The sequence below is a fragment of the Salvelinus fontinalis genome, unplaced genomic scaffold (assembly GCF_029448725.1).
Source record: "Salvelinus fontinalis isolate EN_2023a unplaced genomic scaffold, ASM2944872v1 scaffold_0028, whole genome shotgun sequence".
Taxonomy (NCBI): Eukaryota; Metazoa; Chordata; class Actinopteri; order Salmoniformes; family Salmonidae; genus Salvelinus; species Salvelinus fontinalis.
The window spans coordinates 45291-62160 of record NW_026600237.1 but is presented as its reverse complement, the minus strand read 5'-3'; the positions used below and the strand labels follow the sequence as shown (position 1 = coordinate 62160).

The 16870-nt window shown below is 49.7% G+C and overlaps 1 protein-coding gene across 1 annotated transcript in view; it reads left to right on the top strand.

Annotated features, from left to right (window-relative positions):
• LOC129842270 (alpha-actinin-2-like) overlaps window positions 1–16870 on the top strand; it is a 105315-nt gene that overhangs the window by 65307 nt on the left and 23138 nt on the right. Inside the window, exon 13 of the mRNA XM_055910750.1 lies at window positions 12226–12334. Coding sequence (XP_055766725.1) covers window positions 12226–12334 — 109 coding nt within the window. The remainder of the gene's footprint in view (window positions 1–12225; window positions 12335–16870) is intronic.

Below are 16870 nucleotides of genomic sequence, written 5' to 3'. Positions count from 1 at the left end.
TCACTATGGCTGAGGTCACTATTACCTAGTGTAGTGGTGGACTCACTATGGCTGAGGTCACTATTACCTAGTGTAGTGGTGGACTCTTCTCACTATGGCTGAGGTCACTATTACCTAGTGTAGTGGTGGACTCTACTCACTATGGCTGAGGTCACTATTACCTAGTGTAGTGGTGGACTCACTATGGCTGAGGTCACTATTACCTAGTGTAGTGGTGGACTCACTATGGCTGAGGTCACTATTACCTAGTGTAGTGGTGGACTCACTATGGCTGAGGTCACTATTACCTAGTGTAGTGGTGGACTCTTCTCACTATGGCTGAGGTCACTATTACCTAGTGTAGTGGTGGACTCTACTCACTATGGCTGAGGTCACTATTACCTAGTGTAGTGGTGGACTCTCCTCTCTATGGCTGAGGTCACTATTACCTAGTGTAGTGGTGGACGCACTGTGGCTGAGGTCACTATTACCTAGTGTAGTGGTGGACTCACTATGGCTGAGGTCACTATTACCTAGTGTAGTGATGGACTCACTATGGCTGAGGTCACTATTACCTAGTGTAGTGGTGGACTCACTATGGCTGAGGTCACTATTACCTAGTGTAGTGGTGGACTCTTCTCACTATGGCTGAGGTCACTATTACCTAGTGTAGTGGTGGACTCTACTCACTATGGCTGAGGTCACTATTACCTAGTGTAGTGGTGGACTCACTATGGCTGAGGTCACTATTACCTAGTGTAGTGGTGGACTCACTATGGCTGAGGTCACTATTACCTAGTGTAGTGGTGGACTCACTATGGCTGAGGTCACTATTACCTAGTGTAGTGGTGGACTCTTCTCACTATGGCTGAGGTCACTATTACCTAGTGTAGTGGTGGACTCTACTCACTATGGCTGAGGTCACTATTACCTAGTGTAGTGGTGGACTCACTATGGCTGAGGTCACTATTACCTAGTGTAGTGGTGGACTCACTATGGCTGAGGTCACTATTACCTAGTGTAGTGGTGGACTCACTATGGCTGAGATCCTATTACCTAGTGTAGTGGTGGTCTCACTATGACTGAGGTCACTATTACCTAGTGTAGTGGTGGACTCTACTCACTATGGCTGAGGTCACTATTACCTAGTGTAGTGGTGGACTCACTATGGCTGAGGTCACTATTACCTAGTGTAGTGGTGGACTCACTATGGCTGAGGTCACTATTACCTAGTGTAGTGGTGGACTCTACTCACTATGGCTGGGGTCACTATTACCTAGTGTAGTGGTGGACTCACTATGGCTGAGGTCACTATTACCTAGTGTAGTGGTGGACTCACTATGGCTGAGGTCACTATTACCTAGTGTAGTGGTGGACTCACTATGGCTGAGGTCACTATTACCTAGTGTAGTGGTGGACTCTTCTCACTATGGCTGAGGTCACTATTACCTAGTGTAGTGGTGGACTCACTATGGCTGAGGTCACTATTACCTAGTGTAGTGGTGGACTCTACTCACTATGGCTGAGGTCACTATTACCTAGTGTAGTGGTGGACTCACTATGGCTGAGGTCACTATTACCTAGTGTAGTGGTGGACTCACTATGGCTGAGGTCTCTATTACCTAGTGTAGTGGTGGACTCACTATGGTGAGGTCACTATTACCTAGTGTAGTGGTGGACTCTCCTCTCTATGGCTGAGGTCACTATTACCTAGTGTAGTGGTGGACGCACTGTGGCTGAGGTCACTATTACCTAGTGTAGTGGTGGACTCTCCTATCTATGGCTGAGGTCACTATTACCTAGTGTAGTGGTGGACGCACTGTGGCTGAGGTCACTATTACCTAGTGTAGTGGTGGACTCACTATGGCTGAGGTCACTATTACCTAGTGTAGTGATGGACTCACTATGGCTGAGGTCACTATTACCTAGTGTAGTGGTGGACTCACTATGGCTGAGGTCACTATTACCTAGTGTAGTGGTGGACTCTTCTCACTATGGCTGAGGTCACTATTACCTAGTGTAGTGGTGGACTCTACTCACTATGGCTGAGGTCACTATTACCTAGTGTAGTGGTGGACTCACTATGGCTGAGGTCACTATTACCTAGTGTAGTGGTGGACTCACTATGGCTGAGGTCACTATTACCTAGTGTAGTGGTGGACTCACTATGGCTGAGGTCACTATTACCTAGTGTAGTGGTGGACTCTTCTCACTATGGCTGAGGTCACTATTACCTAGTGTAGTGGTGGACTCTACTCACTATGGCTGAGGTCACTATTACCTAGTGTAGTGGTGGACTCTCCTCTCTATGGCTGAGGTCACTATTACCTAGTGTAGTGGTGGACGCACTGTGGCTGAGGTCACTATTACCTAGTGTAGTGGTGGACTCACTATGGCTGAGGTCACTATTACCTAGTGTAGTGATGGACTCACTATGGCTGAGGTCACTATTACCTAGTGTAGTGGTGGACTCACTATGGCTGAGGTCACTATTACCTAGTGTAGTGGTGGACTCTTCTCACTATGGCTGAGGTCACTATTACCTAGTGTAGTGGTGGACTCTACTCACTATGGCTGAGGTCACTATTACCTAGTGTAGTGGTGGACTCACTATGGCTGAGGTCACTATTACCTAGTGTAGTGGTGGACTCACTATGGCTGAGGTCACTATTACCTAGTGTAGTGGTGGACTCACTATGGCTGAGGTCACTATTACCTAGTGTAGTGGTGGACTCTTCTCACTATGGCTGAGGTCACTATTACCTAGTGTAGTGGTGGACTCTACTCACTATGGCTGAGGTCACTATTACCTAGTGTAGTGGTGGACTCACTATGGCTGAGGTCACTATTACCTAGTGTAGTGGTGGACTCACTATGGCTGAGGTCACTATTACCTAGTGTAGTGGTGGACTCACTATGGCTGAGATCCTATTACCTAGTGTAGTGGTGGTCTCACTATGACTGAGGTCACTATTACCTAGTGTAGTGGTGGACTCTACTCACTATGGCTGAGGTCACTATTACCTAGTGTAGTGGTGGACTCACTATGGCTGAGGTCACTATTACCTAGTGTAGTGGTGGACTCACTATGGCTGAGGTCACTATTACCTAGTGTAGTGGTGGACTCTACTCACTATGGCTGGGGTCACTATTACCTAGTGTAGTGGTGGACTCACTATGGCTGAGGTCACTATTACCTAGTGTAGTGGTGGACTCACTATGGCTGAGGTCACTATTACCTAGTGTAGTGGTGGACTCACTATGGCTGAGGTCACTATTACCTAGTGTAGTGGTGGACTCTTCTCACTATGGCTGAGGTCACTATTACCTAGTGTAGTGGTGGACTCACTATGGCTGAGGTCACTATTACCTAGTGTAGTGGTGGACTCACTATGGCTGAGGTCACTATTACCTAGTGTAGTGGTGGACTCACTATGGCTGAGGTCACTATTACCTAGTGTAGTGGTGGACTCACTATGGCTGAGGTCACTATTACCTAGTGTAGTGGTGGACTCACTATGGCTGAGGTCACTAATACCTAGTGTAGTGGTGGACGCACTATGGCTGAGGTCACTATTACCTAGTGTAGTGGTGTACTCTACTCACTATGGCTGAGGTCACTATTACCTAGTGTAGTGGTGGACTCACTATGGCTGAGGTCACTATTACCCAGTGTAGCGGTGGACTATCCTCACTATGGCTGAGGTCACTATTACCTAGTGTAGTGGTGGACTCACTATAGCTGAGGTCACTATTATCTAGTGTAGTGGTGGACTCACTATGGCTGAGGTCACTATTACCTAGTGTAGCGGTGGACTCACTATGGTGAGGTCACTATTACCTAGTGTAGTGGTGGACTCACTATGGTGAGGTCACTATTACCTAGTGTAGTGGTGGACTCACTATGGCTGAGGTCACTATTACCTAGTGTAGTGGTGGACTCACTATGGCTGAGGTCACTATTACCTAGTGTAGTGGTGGACTCTCCTCACTATGGCTGAGGTCACTATTGCCTAGTGTAGTGGTGGACTCTCCTCACTATGGCTGAGGTCACTATTACCTAGTGTAGTGGTGGACGCACTATGGCTGAGGTCACTATTACCTAGTGTAGTGGTGTACTCTACTCACTATGGCTGAGGTCACTATTACCTAGTGTAGTGGTGGACTCACTATGGCTGAGGTCACTATTACCCAGTGTAGCGGTGGACTCTCCTCACTATGGCTGAGGTCACTATTACCTAGTGTAGTGGTGGACTCACTATAGCTGAGGTCACTATTATCTAGTTTAGTGGTGGACTCACTATGGCTGAGGTCACTATTACCTAGTGTAGTGGTGGACTCTCCTCACTATGGCTGAGGTCACGATTACCTAGTGTAGCAGTGGACTCACTATGGTGAGGTCACTATTACCTAGTGTAGTGGTGGACTCACTATGGCTGAGGTCACTATTACCTAGTGTAGTGGTGGACTTTACTCACTATGGCTGAGGTCACTATTACCTAGTGTAGTGGTGGACTCTCCTCACTATGGCTGAGGTCACTATTGCCTAGTGTAGTGGTGGACTCTCCTCTCTATGGCTGAGGTCACTATTATCTAGTGTAGTGGTGGACTCACTATGGCTGAGGTCACTATTACCTAGTGTAGTGGTGGACTCACTATGGTGAGGTCACTATTACCTAGTGTAGTGGTGGACTCACTATGGCTGAGGTCACTATTACCTAGTGTAGTGGTGGACTCTACTCACTATGGCTGAGGTCACTATTACCTAGTGTAGTGGTGGACTCACTATGGTGAGGTCACTATTACCTAGTGTAGTGGTGGACTCTCCTCTCTATGGCTGAGGTCACTATTACCTAGTGTAGTGGTGGACTCACTATGGCTGAGGTCACTATTACCTAGTGTAGTGGTGGACTCTTCTCACTATGGCTGAGGTCACTATTACCTAGTGTAGTGGTGGACTCTACTCACTATGGCTGATGTCACTATTACCTAGTGTAGTGGTGGACTCACTATGGCTGAGGTCACTATTACCTAGTGTAGTGGTGGACTCACTATGGCTGAGGTCACTATTACCTAGTGTAGTGGTGGACTCACTATGGCTGAGGTCACTATTACCTAGTGTAGTGGTGGACTCACTATGGCTGAGGTCACTATTACCTAGTGTAGTGGTGGACTCTACTCACTATGGCTGAGGTCACTATTACCTAGTGTAGTGGTGGACTCACTATGGCTGAGGTCACTATTACCTAGTGTAGTGGTGGATTCACTATGGCTGAGGTCACTATTACCTAGTGTAGTGGTGGACTTACTATGGCTGAGGTCACTAATACCTAGTGTAGTGGTGGACGCACTATGGCTGAGGTCACTATTACCTAGTGTAGTGGTGTACTCTACTCACTATGGCTGAGGTCACTATTACCTAGTGTAGTGGTGGACTCACTATGGCGGAGGTCACTATTACCCAGTGTAGCGGTGGACTATCCTCACTATGGCTGAGGTCACTATTACCTAGTGTAGTGGTGGACTCACTATAGCTGAGGTCACTATTATCTAGTGTAGTGGTGGACTCACTATGGCTGAGGTCACTATTACCTAGTGTAGCGGTGGACTCACTATGGTGAGGTCACTATTACCTAGTGTAGTGGTGGACTCACTATGGTGAGGTCACTATTACCTAGTGTAGTGGTGGACTCACTATGGCTGAGGTCACTATTACCTAGTGTAGTGGTGGACTCACTATGGCTGAGGTCACTATTACCTAGTGTAGTGGTGGACTCTCCTCACTATGGCTGAGGTCACTATTGCCTAGTGTAGTGGTGGACTCTCCTCACTATGTCTAAGGTCACTATTACCTAGTGTAGTGGTGGACTCACTATGGCTGAGGTCACTATTACCTAGTGTAGTGGTGGACTCACTATGGCTGAGGTCACTAATACCTAGTGTAGTGGTGGACGCACTATGGCTGAGGTCACTATTACCTAGTGTAGTGGTGTACTCTACTCACTATGGCTGAGGTCACTATTACCTAGTGTAGTGGTGGACTCACTATGGCTGAGGTCACTATTACCCAGTGTAGCGGTGGACTATCCTCACTATGGCTGAGGTCACTATTACCTAGTGTAGTGGTGGACTCACTATAGCTGAGGTCACTATTATCTAGTGTAGTGGTGGACTCACTATGGCTGAGGTCACTATTACCTAGTGTAGCGGTGGACTCACTATGGTGAGGTCACTATTACCTAGTGTAGTGGTGGACTCACTATGGTGAGGTCACTATTACCTAGTGTAGTGGTGGACTCACTATGTCTGAGGTCACTATTACCTTGTGTAGTGGTGGACTCACTATGGCTGAGGTCACTATTACCTAGTGTAGTGGTGGACTCTCCTCACTATGGCTGAGGTCACTATTGCCTAGTGTAGTGGTGGACTCTCCTCACTATGGCTGAGGTCACTATTACCTAGTGTGGTGGTGGACTCTCCTCACTATGGCTGAAGTCACTATTGCCTAGTGTAGTGGTGGACTCTCCTCTCTATGGCTGAGGTCACTATTATCTAGTGTAGTGGTGGACTCACTATGGCTGAGGTCACTATTACCTAGTGTAGTGGTGGACTCACTATGGTGAGGTCACTATTACCTAGTGTAGTGGTGGACTCACTATGGCTGAGGTCACTATTACCTAGTGTAGTGGTGGACTCTACTCACTATGGCTGAGGTCACTATTACCTAGTGTAGTGGTGGACTCACTATGGTGAGGTCACTATTACCTAGTGTAGTGGTGGACTCTCCTCTCTATGGCTGAGGTCACTATTACCTAGTGTAGTGGTGGACTCTCCTCTCTATGGCTGAGGTCACTATTACCTAGTGTAGTGGTGGACGCACTGTGGCTGAGGTCACTATTACCTAGTGTAGTGGTGGACTCACTATGGCTGAGGTCACTATTACCTAGTGTAGTGATGGACTCACTATGGCTGAGGTCACTATTACCTAGTGTAGTGGTGGACTCACTATGGCTGAGGTCACTATTACCTAGTGTAGTGGTGGACTCTTCTCACTATGGCTGAGGTCACTATTACCTAGTGTAGTGGTGGACTCTACTCACTATGGCTGAGGTCACTATTACCTAGTGTAGTGATGGACTCTACTCACTGTGGCTGAGGTCACTATTACCTAGTGTAGTGGTGGACTCTTCTCACTATGGCTGAGGTCACTATTACCTAGTGTAGTGGTGGACTCTACTCACTATGGCTGAGGTCACTATTACCTAGTGTAGTGGTGGACTCACTATGGCTGAGGTCACTATTACCTAGTGTAGTGGTGGACTCACTATGGCTGAGGTCACTATTACCTAGTGTAGTGGTGGACTCACTATGGCTGAGGTCACTATTACCTAGTGTAGCGGTGGACTCTTCTCACTATGGCTGAGGTCACTATTACCTAGTGTAGTGGTGGACTCACTATGGCTGAGGTCACTATTACCTAGTGTAGCGGTGGACTCTCCTCACTATGGCTGAGGTCACTATTACCTAGTGTAGCGGTGGACTCTCCTCACTATGGCTGAGGTCACTATTACCTAGTGTAGCGGTGGACTCTTCTCACTGTGGCTGAGGTCACTATTACCTAGTGTAGCGGTGGACTCTCCTCACTATGGCTGAGGTCACTATTACCTAGTGTAGTGGTGGACGCACTGTGGCTGAGGTCACTATTACCTAGTGTAGTGGTGGACTCTTCTCACTATGGCTGAGGTCACTATTACCTAGTGTAGTGGTGGACTCTCTATGGCTGAGGTCACTATTACCTAGTGTAGTGGTGGACTCTACTCACTATGGCTGAAGTCACTATTACCTAGTGTAGTGATGGACTCTACTCACTATGGCTGAGGTCACTATTACCTGGTGTAGTGGTGGACTCACTATGGCTGAGGTCACTATTACCTAGTGTAGTGGTGGACGCACTGTGGCTGAGGTCACTATTACCTAGTGTAGTGGTGGACTCTTCTCACTATGGCTGAGGTCACTATTACCTAGTGTAGTGGTGGACTCACTTTGGCTGAGGTCACTATTACCTAGTGTAGTGGTGGACTCTACTCACTATGGCTGAGGTCACTATTACCTAGTGTAGTGGTGGACTCTACTCACTATGGCTGAGGTCACTATTACCTAGTGTAGTGGTGGACTCTTCTCACTATGGCTGAGGTCACTATTACCTAGTGTAGTGGTGGACTCACTATGGCTGAGGTCACTATTACCTAGTGTAGTGGTGTACTCACTATGGCTGAGGTCACTATTACCTAGTGTAGTGGTGGACTCACTATGGTGAGGTCACTATTACCTTGTGTAGTGGTGGACTCACTATGGTGAGGTCACTATTACCTAGTGTAGTGGTGGACTCACTATGGCTGAGGTCACTATTACCTAGTGTAGTGGTGGACTCACTATGGCTGAGGTCACTATTACCTAGTGTAGTGGTGGACTCACTATGGCTGAGTTCACTATTACCTAGTGTAGTGGTGGACTCTACTCACTATGGCTGAGGTCACTATTACCTAGTGTAGTGGTGGACTCACTATGGCTGAGGTCACTATTACCTAGTGTAGTGGTGGACTCTCCTCTCTATGGCTGAGGTCACTATTACCTAGTGTAGTGGTGGACTCTCCTCTCTATGGCTGAGGTCACTATTACCTAGTGTAGTGGTGGACGCACTGTGGCTGAGGTCACTATTACCTAGTGTAGTGGCGGACTCACTATGGCTGAGGTCACTATTACCTAGTGTAGTGATGGACTCACTATGGCTGAGGTCACTATTACCTAGTGTAGTGGTGGACTCACTATGGCTGAGGTCACTATTACCTAGTGTAGTGGTGGACTCTTCTCACTATGGCTGAGGTCACTATTACCTAGTGTAGTGGTGGACTCTACTCACTATGGCTGAGGTCACTATTACCTAGTGTAGTGATGGACTCTACTCACTGTGGCTGAGGTCACTATTACCTAGTGTAGTGGTGGACTCTTCTCACTATGGCTGAGGTCACTATTACCTAGTGTAGTGGTGGACTCTACTCACTATGGCTGAGGTCACTATTACCTAGTGTAGTGGTGGACTCACTATGGCTGAGGTCACTATTACCTAGTGTAGTGGTGGACTCACTATGGCTGAGGTCACTATTACCTAGTGTAGCGGTGGACTCTCCTCACTATGGCTGAGGTCACTATTACCTAGTGTAGCGGTGGACTCTCCTCACTATGGCTGAGGTCACTATTACCTAGTGTAGCGGTGGACTCTTCTCACTGTGGCTGAGGTCACTATTACCTAGTGTAGCGGTGGACTCTCCTCACTATGGCTGAGGTCACTATTACCTAGTGTAGTGGTGGACGCACTGTGGCTGAGGTCACTATTACCTAGTGTAGTGGTGGACTCTTCTCACTATGGCTGAGGTCACTATTACCTAGTGTAGTGGTGGACTCTCTATGGCTGAGGTCACTATTACCTAGTGTAGTGGTGGACTCTACTCACTATGGCTGAGGTCACTATTACCTAGTGTAGTGATGGACTCTACTCACTATGGCTGAGGTCACTATTACCTGGTGTAGTGGTGGACTCACTATGGCTGAGGTCACTATTACCTAGTGTAGTGGTGGACGCACTGTGGCTGAGGTCACTATTACCTAGTGTAGTGGTGGACTCTTCTCACTATGGCTGAGGTCACTATTACCTAGTGTAGTGGTGGACTCACTTTGGCTGAGGTCACTATTACCTAGTGTAGTGGTGGACTCTACTCACTATGGCTGAGGTCACTATTACCTAGTGTAGTGGTGGACTCTACTCACTATGGCTGAGGTCACTATTACCTAGTGTAGTGGTGGACTCTTCTCACTATGGCTGAGGTCACTATTACCTAGTGTAGTGGTGGACTCACTATGGCTGAGGTCACTATTACCTAGTGTAGTGATGGACTCACTATGGCTGAGGTCACTATTACCTAGTGTAGTGGTGGACTCACTATGGCTGAGGTCACTATTACCTAGTGTAGTGGTGGACTCTTCTCACTATGGCTGAGGTCAATATTACCTAGTGTAGTGGTGGACTCTACTCACTATGGCTGAGGTCACTATTACCTAGTGTAGTGATGGACTCTACTCACTGTGGCTGAGGTCACTATTACCTAGTGTAGTGGTGGACTCTTCTCACTATGGCTGAGGTCACTATTACCTAGTGTAGTGGTGGACTCTACTCACTATGGCTGAGGTCACTATTACCTAGTGTAGTGGTGGACTCACTATGGCTGAGGTCACTATTACCTAGTGTAGTGGTGGACTCACTATGGCTGAGGTCACTATTACCTAGTGTAGTGGTGGACTCACTATGGCTGAGGTCACTATTACCTAGTGTAGCGGTGGACTCTTCTCACTATGGCTGAGGTCACTATTACCTAGTGTAGTGGTGGACTCACTATGGCTGAGGTCACTATTACCTAGTGTAGCGGTGGACTCTCCTCACTATGGCTGAGGTCACTATTACCTAGTGTAGCGGTGGACTCTTCTCACTGTGGCTGAGGTCACTATTACCTAGTGTAGCGGTGGACTCTCCTCACTATGGCTGAGGTCACTATTACCTAGTGTAGTGGTGGACGCACTGTGGCTGAGGTCACTATTACCTAGTGTAGTGGTGGACTCTTCTCACTATGGCTGAGGTCACTATTACCTAGTGTAGTGGTGGACTCTCTATGGCTGAGGTCACTATTACCTAGTGTAGTGGTGGACTCTACTCACTATGGCTGAGGTCACTATTACCTAGTGTAGTGATGGACTCTACTCACTATGGCTGAGGTCACTATTACCTGGTGTAGTGGTGGACTCACTATGGCTGAGGTCACTATTACCTAGTGTAGTGGTGGACGCACTGTGGCTGAGGTCACTATTACCTAGTGTAGTGGTGGACTCTTCTCACTATGGCTGAGGTCACTATTACCTAGTGTAGTGGTGGACTCACTTTGGCTGAGGTCACTATTACCTAGTGTAGTGGTGGACTCTACTCACTATGGCTGAGGTCACTATTACCTAGTGTAGTGGTGGACTCTACTCACTATGGCTGAGGTCACTATTACCTAGTGTAGTGGTGGACTCTTCTCACTATGGCTGAGGTCACTATTACCTAGTGTAGTGGTGAACTCACTATGGCTGAGGTCACTATTACCTAGTGTAGTGGTGGACTCACTATGGCTGAGGTCACTATTACCTAGTGTAGTGGTGGACTCACTATGGCTGAGGTCACTATTACCTAGTGTAGTGGTGGACTCTTCTCACTATGGCTGAGGTCACTATTACCTAGTGTAGTGGTGGACTCACTATGGCTGAGGTCACTATTACCTAGTGTAGCGGTGGACTCTATTCACTGTGGCTGAGGTCACTATTACCTAGTGTAGTGGTGGACTCACTATGGCTGAGGTCACTATTACCTAGTGTAGTGGTGGACTCTCCTCACTATGGCTGAGGTCACTATTACCTAGTGTAGTGGTGGACTCACTATGGCTGAGGTCACTATTACCTAGTGTAGTGGTGGACTCACTATGGCTGAGGTCACTATTACCTAGTGTAGTGGTGGACTCTCTATGGCTGAGGTCACTATTACCTAGTGTAGTGGTGGACTCACTATGGCTGAGGTCACTATTACCTAGTGTAGTGGTGGACTCACTATGGCTGAGGTCACTATTACCTAGTGTAGCGGTGGACTCTACTCACTATGGCTGAGGTCATTATTAGTTATATCCACTCCCTCTATTGGGTTGAGGTCAGGGGACTTCACAGGCTACTCAAGTAATCTGAACTCGCTGTCATGTTCAAGGATTGTCTTTCCAAAAATGTGGCTCCAAATGGCACCCAATTCCCTTTATAGTGCACTACTTTTGACCAGAGCGCGCTCTCTCTCTCTCTCTCTCTCTTTCTCTGTCTCTGTCTCTGTCTCTCTCTCTCTGTCTCTCTCTCTCTCTCTGTCTCTCTCTCTCTCTCTCTGTCTCTGTCTCTGTCTCTGTCTCTGTCTCTCTCTCTCTGTCTCTCTCTCTCTCTGTGTCTCTCTCTCTCTCTCTCTCTCTCTCTCTCTCTCTCTCTCTCTCTCTGTCTCTGTCTCTGTCTCTGTCTCTGTCTCTGTCTCTGTCTCTGTCTCTGTCTCTGTCTCTCTCTCTCTCTGTCTCTGTATCTGTCTCTGTCTCTGTCTCTGTCTCTCTCTCTCTGTCTCTCTCTCTCTGTCCACAGTGAGCTGGACTACCATGCTGCCTCGTCCATCAACGAGCGCTGCCAGGGCATCTGTGACCAATGGGACCAGCTGGGGACCCTCACCCAGAAGAGGAGGGAGAACCTGGAGGTACAGAATAGGGCTGGGTTCTTCTAGTGGGGGGAGGTACAGAATAGGGCTGGGATCTTCTAGTGGGAGGAGGCACAGAATAGGGCTGGGTTCTTCTAGTGGAGGGAGGTACAGAATAGGGCTGGGTTCTTCTAGTGGGGGCTAGTGGAGGGAGGTACAGAATAGGGCTGGGTTCTTCTAGTGGAGGGAGGTACAGAATAGGGCTGGGGTCTTCTAGTGGAGGGAGGTACAGAATAGGACTGGGTTCTTCAAGTGGAGGGAGGTACAGAATAGGGCTGGGTTCTTCTAGTGGAGGGAGGTACAGAATAGGACTGGGTTCTTCTAGTGGAGGGAGGTACAGAATAGGACTGGGTTCTTCAAGTGGAGGGAGGTACAGAATAGGGCTGGGTTCTTCAAGTGGAGGGAGGTACAGAATAGGGCTGGGTTCTTCAAGTGGAGGGAGGTACAGAATAGGGCTGGGTTCTTCTAGAGGAGGGAGGTACAGAATAGGGCTGGGTTCTTCTGGTGGAGGGAGGTACAGAATAGGGCTGGGTTCTTCTAGTGGAGGGAGGTACAGAATAGGGCTGGGTTCTTCTAGTGGAGGGAGGTACAGAATAGGGCTGGGTTCTTCTAGTGGAGGGAGGTACAGAATAGGGCTGGGTTCTTCTAGAGGAGGGAGGTACAGAATAGGGCTGGGTTCTTCTAGTGGAGGTACAGAATATGGCTGGGTTCTTCTAGTGGAGGTACAGAATAGGGCTGGGTTCTTCTAGTGGAGGAAGGTACAGAATAGGGCTGGGTTCTTCTAGTGGAGGGAGGTACATAATAGGGCTGGGTTCTTCTAGTGGAGGGAGGTACAGAATAGGGCTGGGTTCTTCTAGTGGAGGGAGGTACAGAATAGGGCTGGGTTCTTCTCGTGGAGGGAGGTACAGAATAGGGCTGGGTTCTTCTAGTGGAGGGAGGTACAGAATAGGGCTGGGTTCTTCTAGTGGAAGGAGGTACAGAATAGGGCTGGGTTCTTCTAGTGGAGGGAGGTACAGAATAGGGCTGGGTTCTTCTAGTGGAGGGAGGTACAGAATAGGGCTGGGTTCTTCTAGTGGGGGGAGGTACAGAATAGGGCTGGGTTCTTCTAGTGGAGGGAGGTACAGAATAGGGCTGGGTTCTTCTAGTGGAGGGAGGTACAGAATAGGGCTGGGTTCTTCTAGTGGAGGGAGGTACAGAATAGGGCTGGGTTCTTCTAGTGGAGGGAGGTATAGAATAGGGCTGGGTTCTTCTAGTGGAGGGAGGTACAGAATAGGGCTGGGTTCTTCTAGTGGAGGGAGGTACAGAATAGGGCTGGGTTCTTCTAGTAGAGGGAGGTACAGAATAGGGCTGGGTTCTTCTAGTAGAGGGAGGTACAGAATAGGGCTGGGTTCTTCTAGTGGAGGGAGGTACAGAAGAGGGCTGGGTTCTTCTAGTGGAGGGAGGTACAGAATAGGGCTGGGTTCTTCTAGTGGAGGGAGGTACAGAATAGGGCTGGGTTCTTCTAGTGGAGGGAGGTACAGAATAGGGCTGGGTTCTTCTAGTGGAGGGAGGTACAGAATAGGGCTGGGTTCTTCTAGTGGAGGGAGGTACAGAATAGGGCTGGGTTCTTCTAGTGGAGGGAGGTACAGAATAGGGCTGGGTTCTTCTAGTGGAGGGAGGTACAGAATAGGGCTGGGTTCTTCTAGTGGAGGGAGGTACAGAATAGGGCTGGGTTCTTCTAGAGGAGGGAGGTACAGAATAGGGCTGGGCTCTTCTAGTGGGGGCTAGTGGAGGGAGGTACAGAATAGGGCTGGGTTCTTCTAGTGGAGGGAGGTACAGAATAGGGCTGGGTTCTTCTAGTGGAAGGAGGTACAGAATAGGGCTGGGTTCTTCTAGTGGAGGGAGGTACAGAATAGGGCTGGGTTCTTCTAGTGGAGGGAGGTACAGAATAGGGCTGGGTTCTTCTAGTGGGGGCTAGTGGAGGGAGGTACAGAATAGGGCTGGGTTCTTCTAGTGGAGGGAGGTACAGAATAGGGCTGGGTTCTTCTAGTGGAGGGAGGTACAGAATAGGGCTGGGCTCTTCTAGTGGGGGCTAGTGGAGGGAGGTACAGAATAGGGCTGGGTTCTTCTAGTGGAGGGAGGTACAGAATAGGGCTGGGTTCTTCTAGTGGAAGGAGGTACAGAATAGGGCTGGGTTCCTCTAGTGGAGGGAGGTACAGAATAGGGCTGGGTTCTTCTAGTGGAGGGAGGTACAGAATAGGGCTGGGTTCTTCTAGTGGAGGGAGGTACAGAATAGGGCTGGGATCTTCTAGTGGAGGGAGGTACAGAATAGGGCTGGGTTCTTCTAGTGGAGGGAGGTACAGAATAGGGCTGGGTTCTTCTAGTGGAGGGAGGTACAGAATAGGGCTGGGTTCTTCAAGTGGAGGGAGGTACAGAATAGGGCTGGGTTCTTCTAGTGGAGGGAGGTACAGAATAGGGCTGGGTTCTTCTAGTGGAGGGAGGTACAGAATAGGGCTGGGTTCTTCTAGTGGAGGGAGGTACAGAATAGGGCTGGGTTCTTCTAGTGGAGGGAGGTACAGAATAGGGCTGGGTTCTTCTAGTGGAGGGAGGTACAGAATAGGGCTGGGTTCTTCTAGTGGAGGGAGGTACAGAATAGGGCTGGGTTCTTCTAGTGGAGGAGGTACAGAATAGTGCTGGGTTCTTCTAGTGGAGGCTAGTGGAGGGAGGTACAGAATAGGGCTGGGTTCTTCTAGTGGAGGGAGGTACAGAATAGGGCTGGGTTCTTCTAGTGGAGGGAGGTACAGAATAGGGCTGGGTTCTTCTAGTGGAGGGAGGTACAGAATAGGGCTGGGTTCTTCTAGTGGAGGGAGGTACAGAATAGGGCTGGGTTCTTCTAGTGGAGGGAGGTACAGAATAGGGCTGGGTTCTTCTAGTGGAGGGAGGTACAGAATAGGGCTGGGCTCTTCTAGTGGGGGCTAGTGGAGGGAGGTACAGAATAGGGCTGGGTTCTTCTAGTGGAGGGAGGTACAGAATAGGGCTGGGTTCTTCTAGTGGAGGGAGGTACAGAATAGGGCTGGGTTCTTCTAGTGGAGGGAGGTACAGAATAGGGCTGGGTTCTTCTAGTGGAGGGAGGTACAGAATAGGGCTGGGTTCTTCTAGTGGGGGCTAGTGGAGGGAGGTACAGAATAGGGCTGGGTTCTTCTAGTGGAGGTACAGAATAGGGCTGGGTTCTTCTAGTGGAGGGAGGTACAGAATAGGGCTGGGTTCTTCTAGTGGAGGGAGGTACAGAATAGGGCTGGGTTCTTCTAGTGGGGGAGGTACAGAATAGGGCTGGGTTCTTCTAGTGGAGGTACAGAATAGGGCTGGGTTCTTCTAGTGGAGGGAGGTACAGAATAGGGCTGGGTTCTTCTAGTGGAGGGAGGTACAGAATAGGGCTGGGTTCTTCTAGTGGGGGAGGTACAGAATAGGGCTGGGTTCTTCTAGTGGAGGGAGGTACAGAATAGGGCTGGGTTCTTCTAGTGGAGGGAGGTACAGAATAGGGCTGGGTTCTTCTAGTGGAGGGACGTACAGAATAGGGCTGGGTTCTTCTAGTGAAGGGAGACAGAGGGCCTCTGGTGGGGGCTAGTGGAGGGAGACAGAGGTCCTCTGGTGGGGGCTAGTGGAGGGAGACAGAGGTCCTCTGGTGGGGGCTAGTGGAGGGAGACAGAGGTCCTCTGGTAGGGGCTAGTGGAGAGAGACAGAGGTCCTCTGGTGGGGGCTAGTGGAGGGAGATAGAGGTCCTCTGGTGGGGGCTAGTGTAGGGAGATAGAGGTCCTCTGGTGGGGGCTAGTGTAGGGAGATAGAGGTCCTCTGGTGGGGGCTAGTGGAGGGAGTCAGAGGTCCTCTGGTGGGGGCTAGTGTAGGGAGATAGAGGTCCTCTGGTGGGGGCTAGTGTAGGGCGATAGAGGTCCTCTGGTGGGGGCTAGTGTAGGGAGATAGAGGTCCTCTGGTGGGGGCTAGTGGAGGGAGACAGAGGTCCTCTGGTGGGGGCTAGTGGAGGGAGATAGAGGTCCTCTGGTGGGGGCTAGTGGAGGGAGATAGAGGTCCTCTGGTGGGGGCTAGTGTAGGGAGATAGAGGTCCTCTGGTGGGGGCTAGTGGAGGGAGACAGAGGTCCCCCTGTGGGGGCTAGTGGAGGGAGATAGAGGTCCTCTGGTGGGGGCTAGTGTAGGGAGATAGAGGTCCTCTGGTGGGGGCTAGTGTAGGGAGATAGAGGTCCTCTGGTGGGGGCTAGTGGAGGGAGTCAGAGGTCCTCTGGTGGGGGCTAGTGGAGGGAGTCAGAGGTCCTCTGGTGGGGGCTAGTGGAGGGAGACAGAAGTCCTCTGGTGGGGGCTAGTGGAGGGAGATAGAGTTCCTCTGGTGGGGGCTAGTGTAGGGAGATAGAGGTCCTCTGGTGGGGGCTAGTGTAGGGAGATAGAGGTCCTCTGGTGGGGGCTAGTGGAGGGAGATAGAGGTCCTCCTGTGGGGGCTAGTGTAGGGAGTCAGAGGTCCTCTGGTGGGGGCTAGTGGAAGGAGATAGA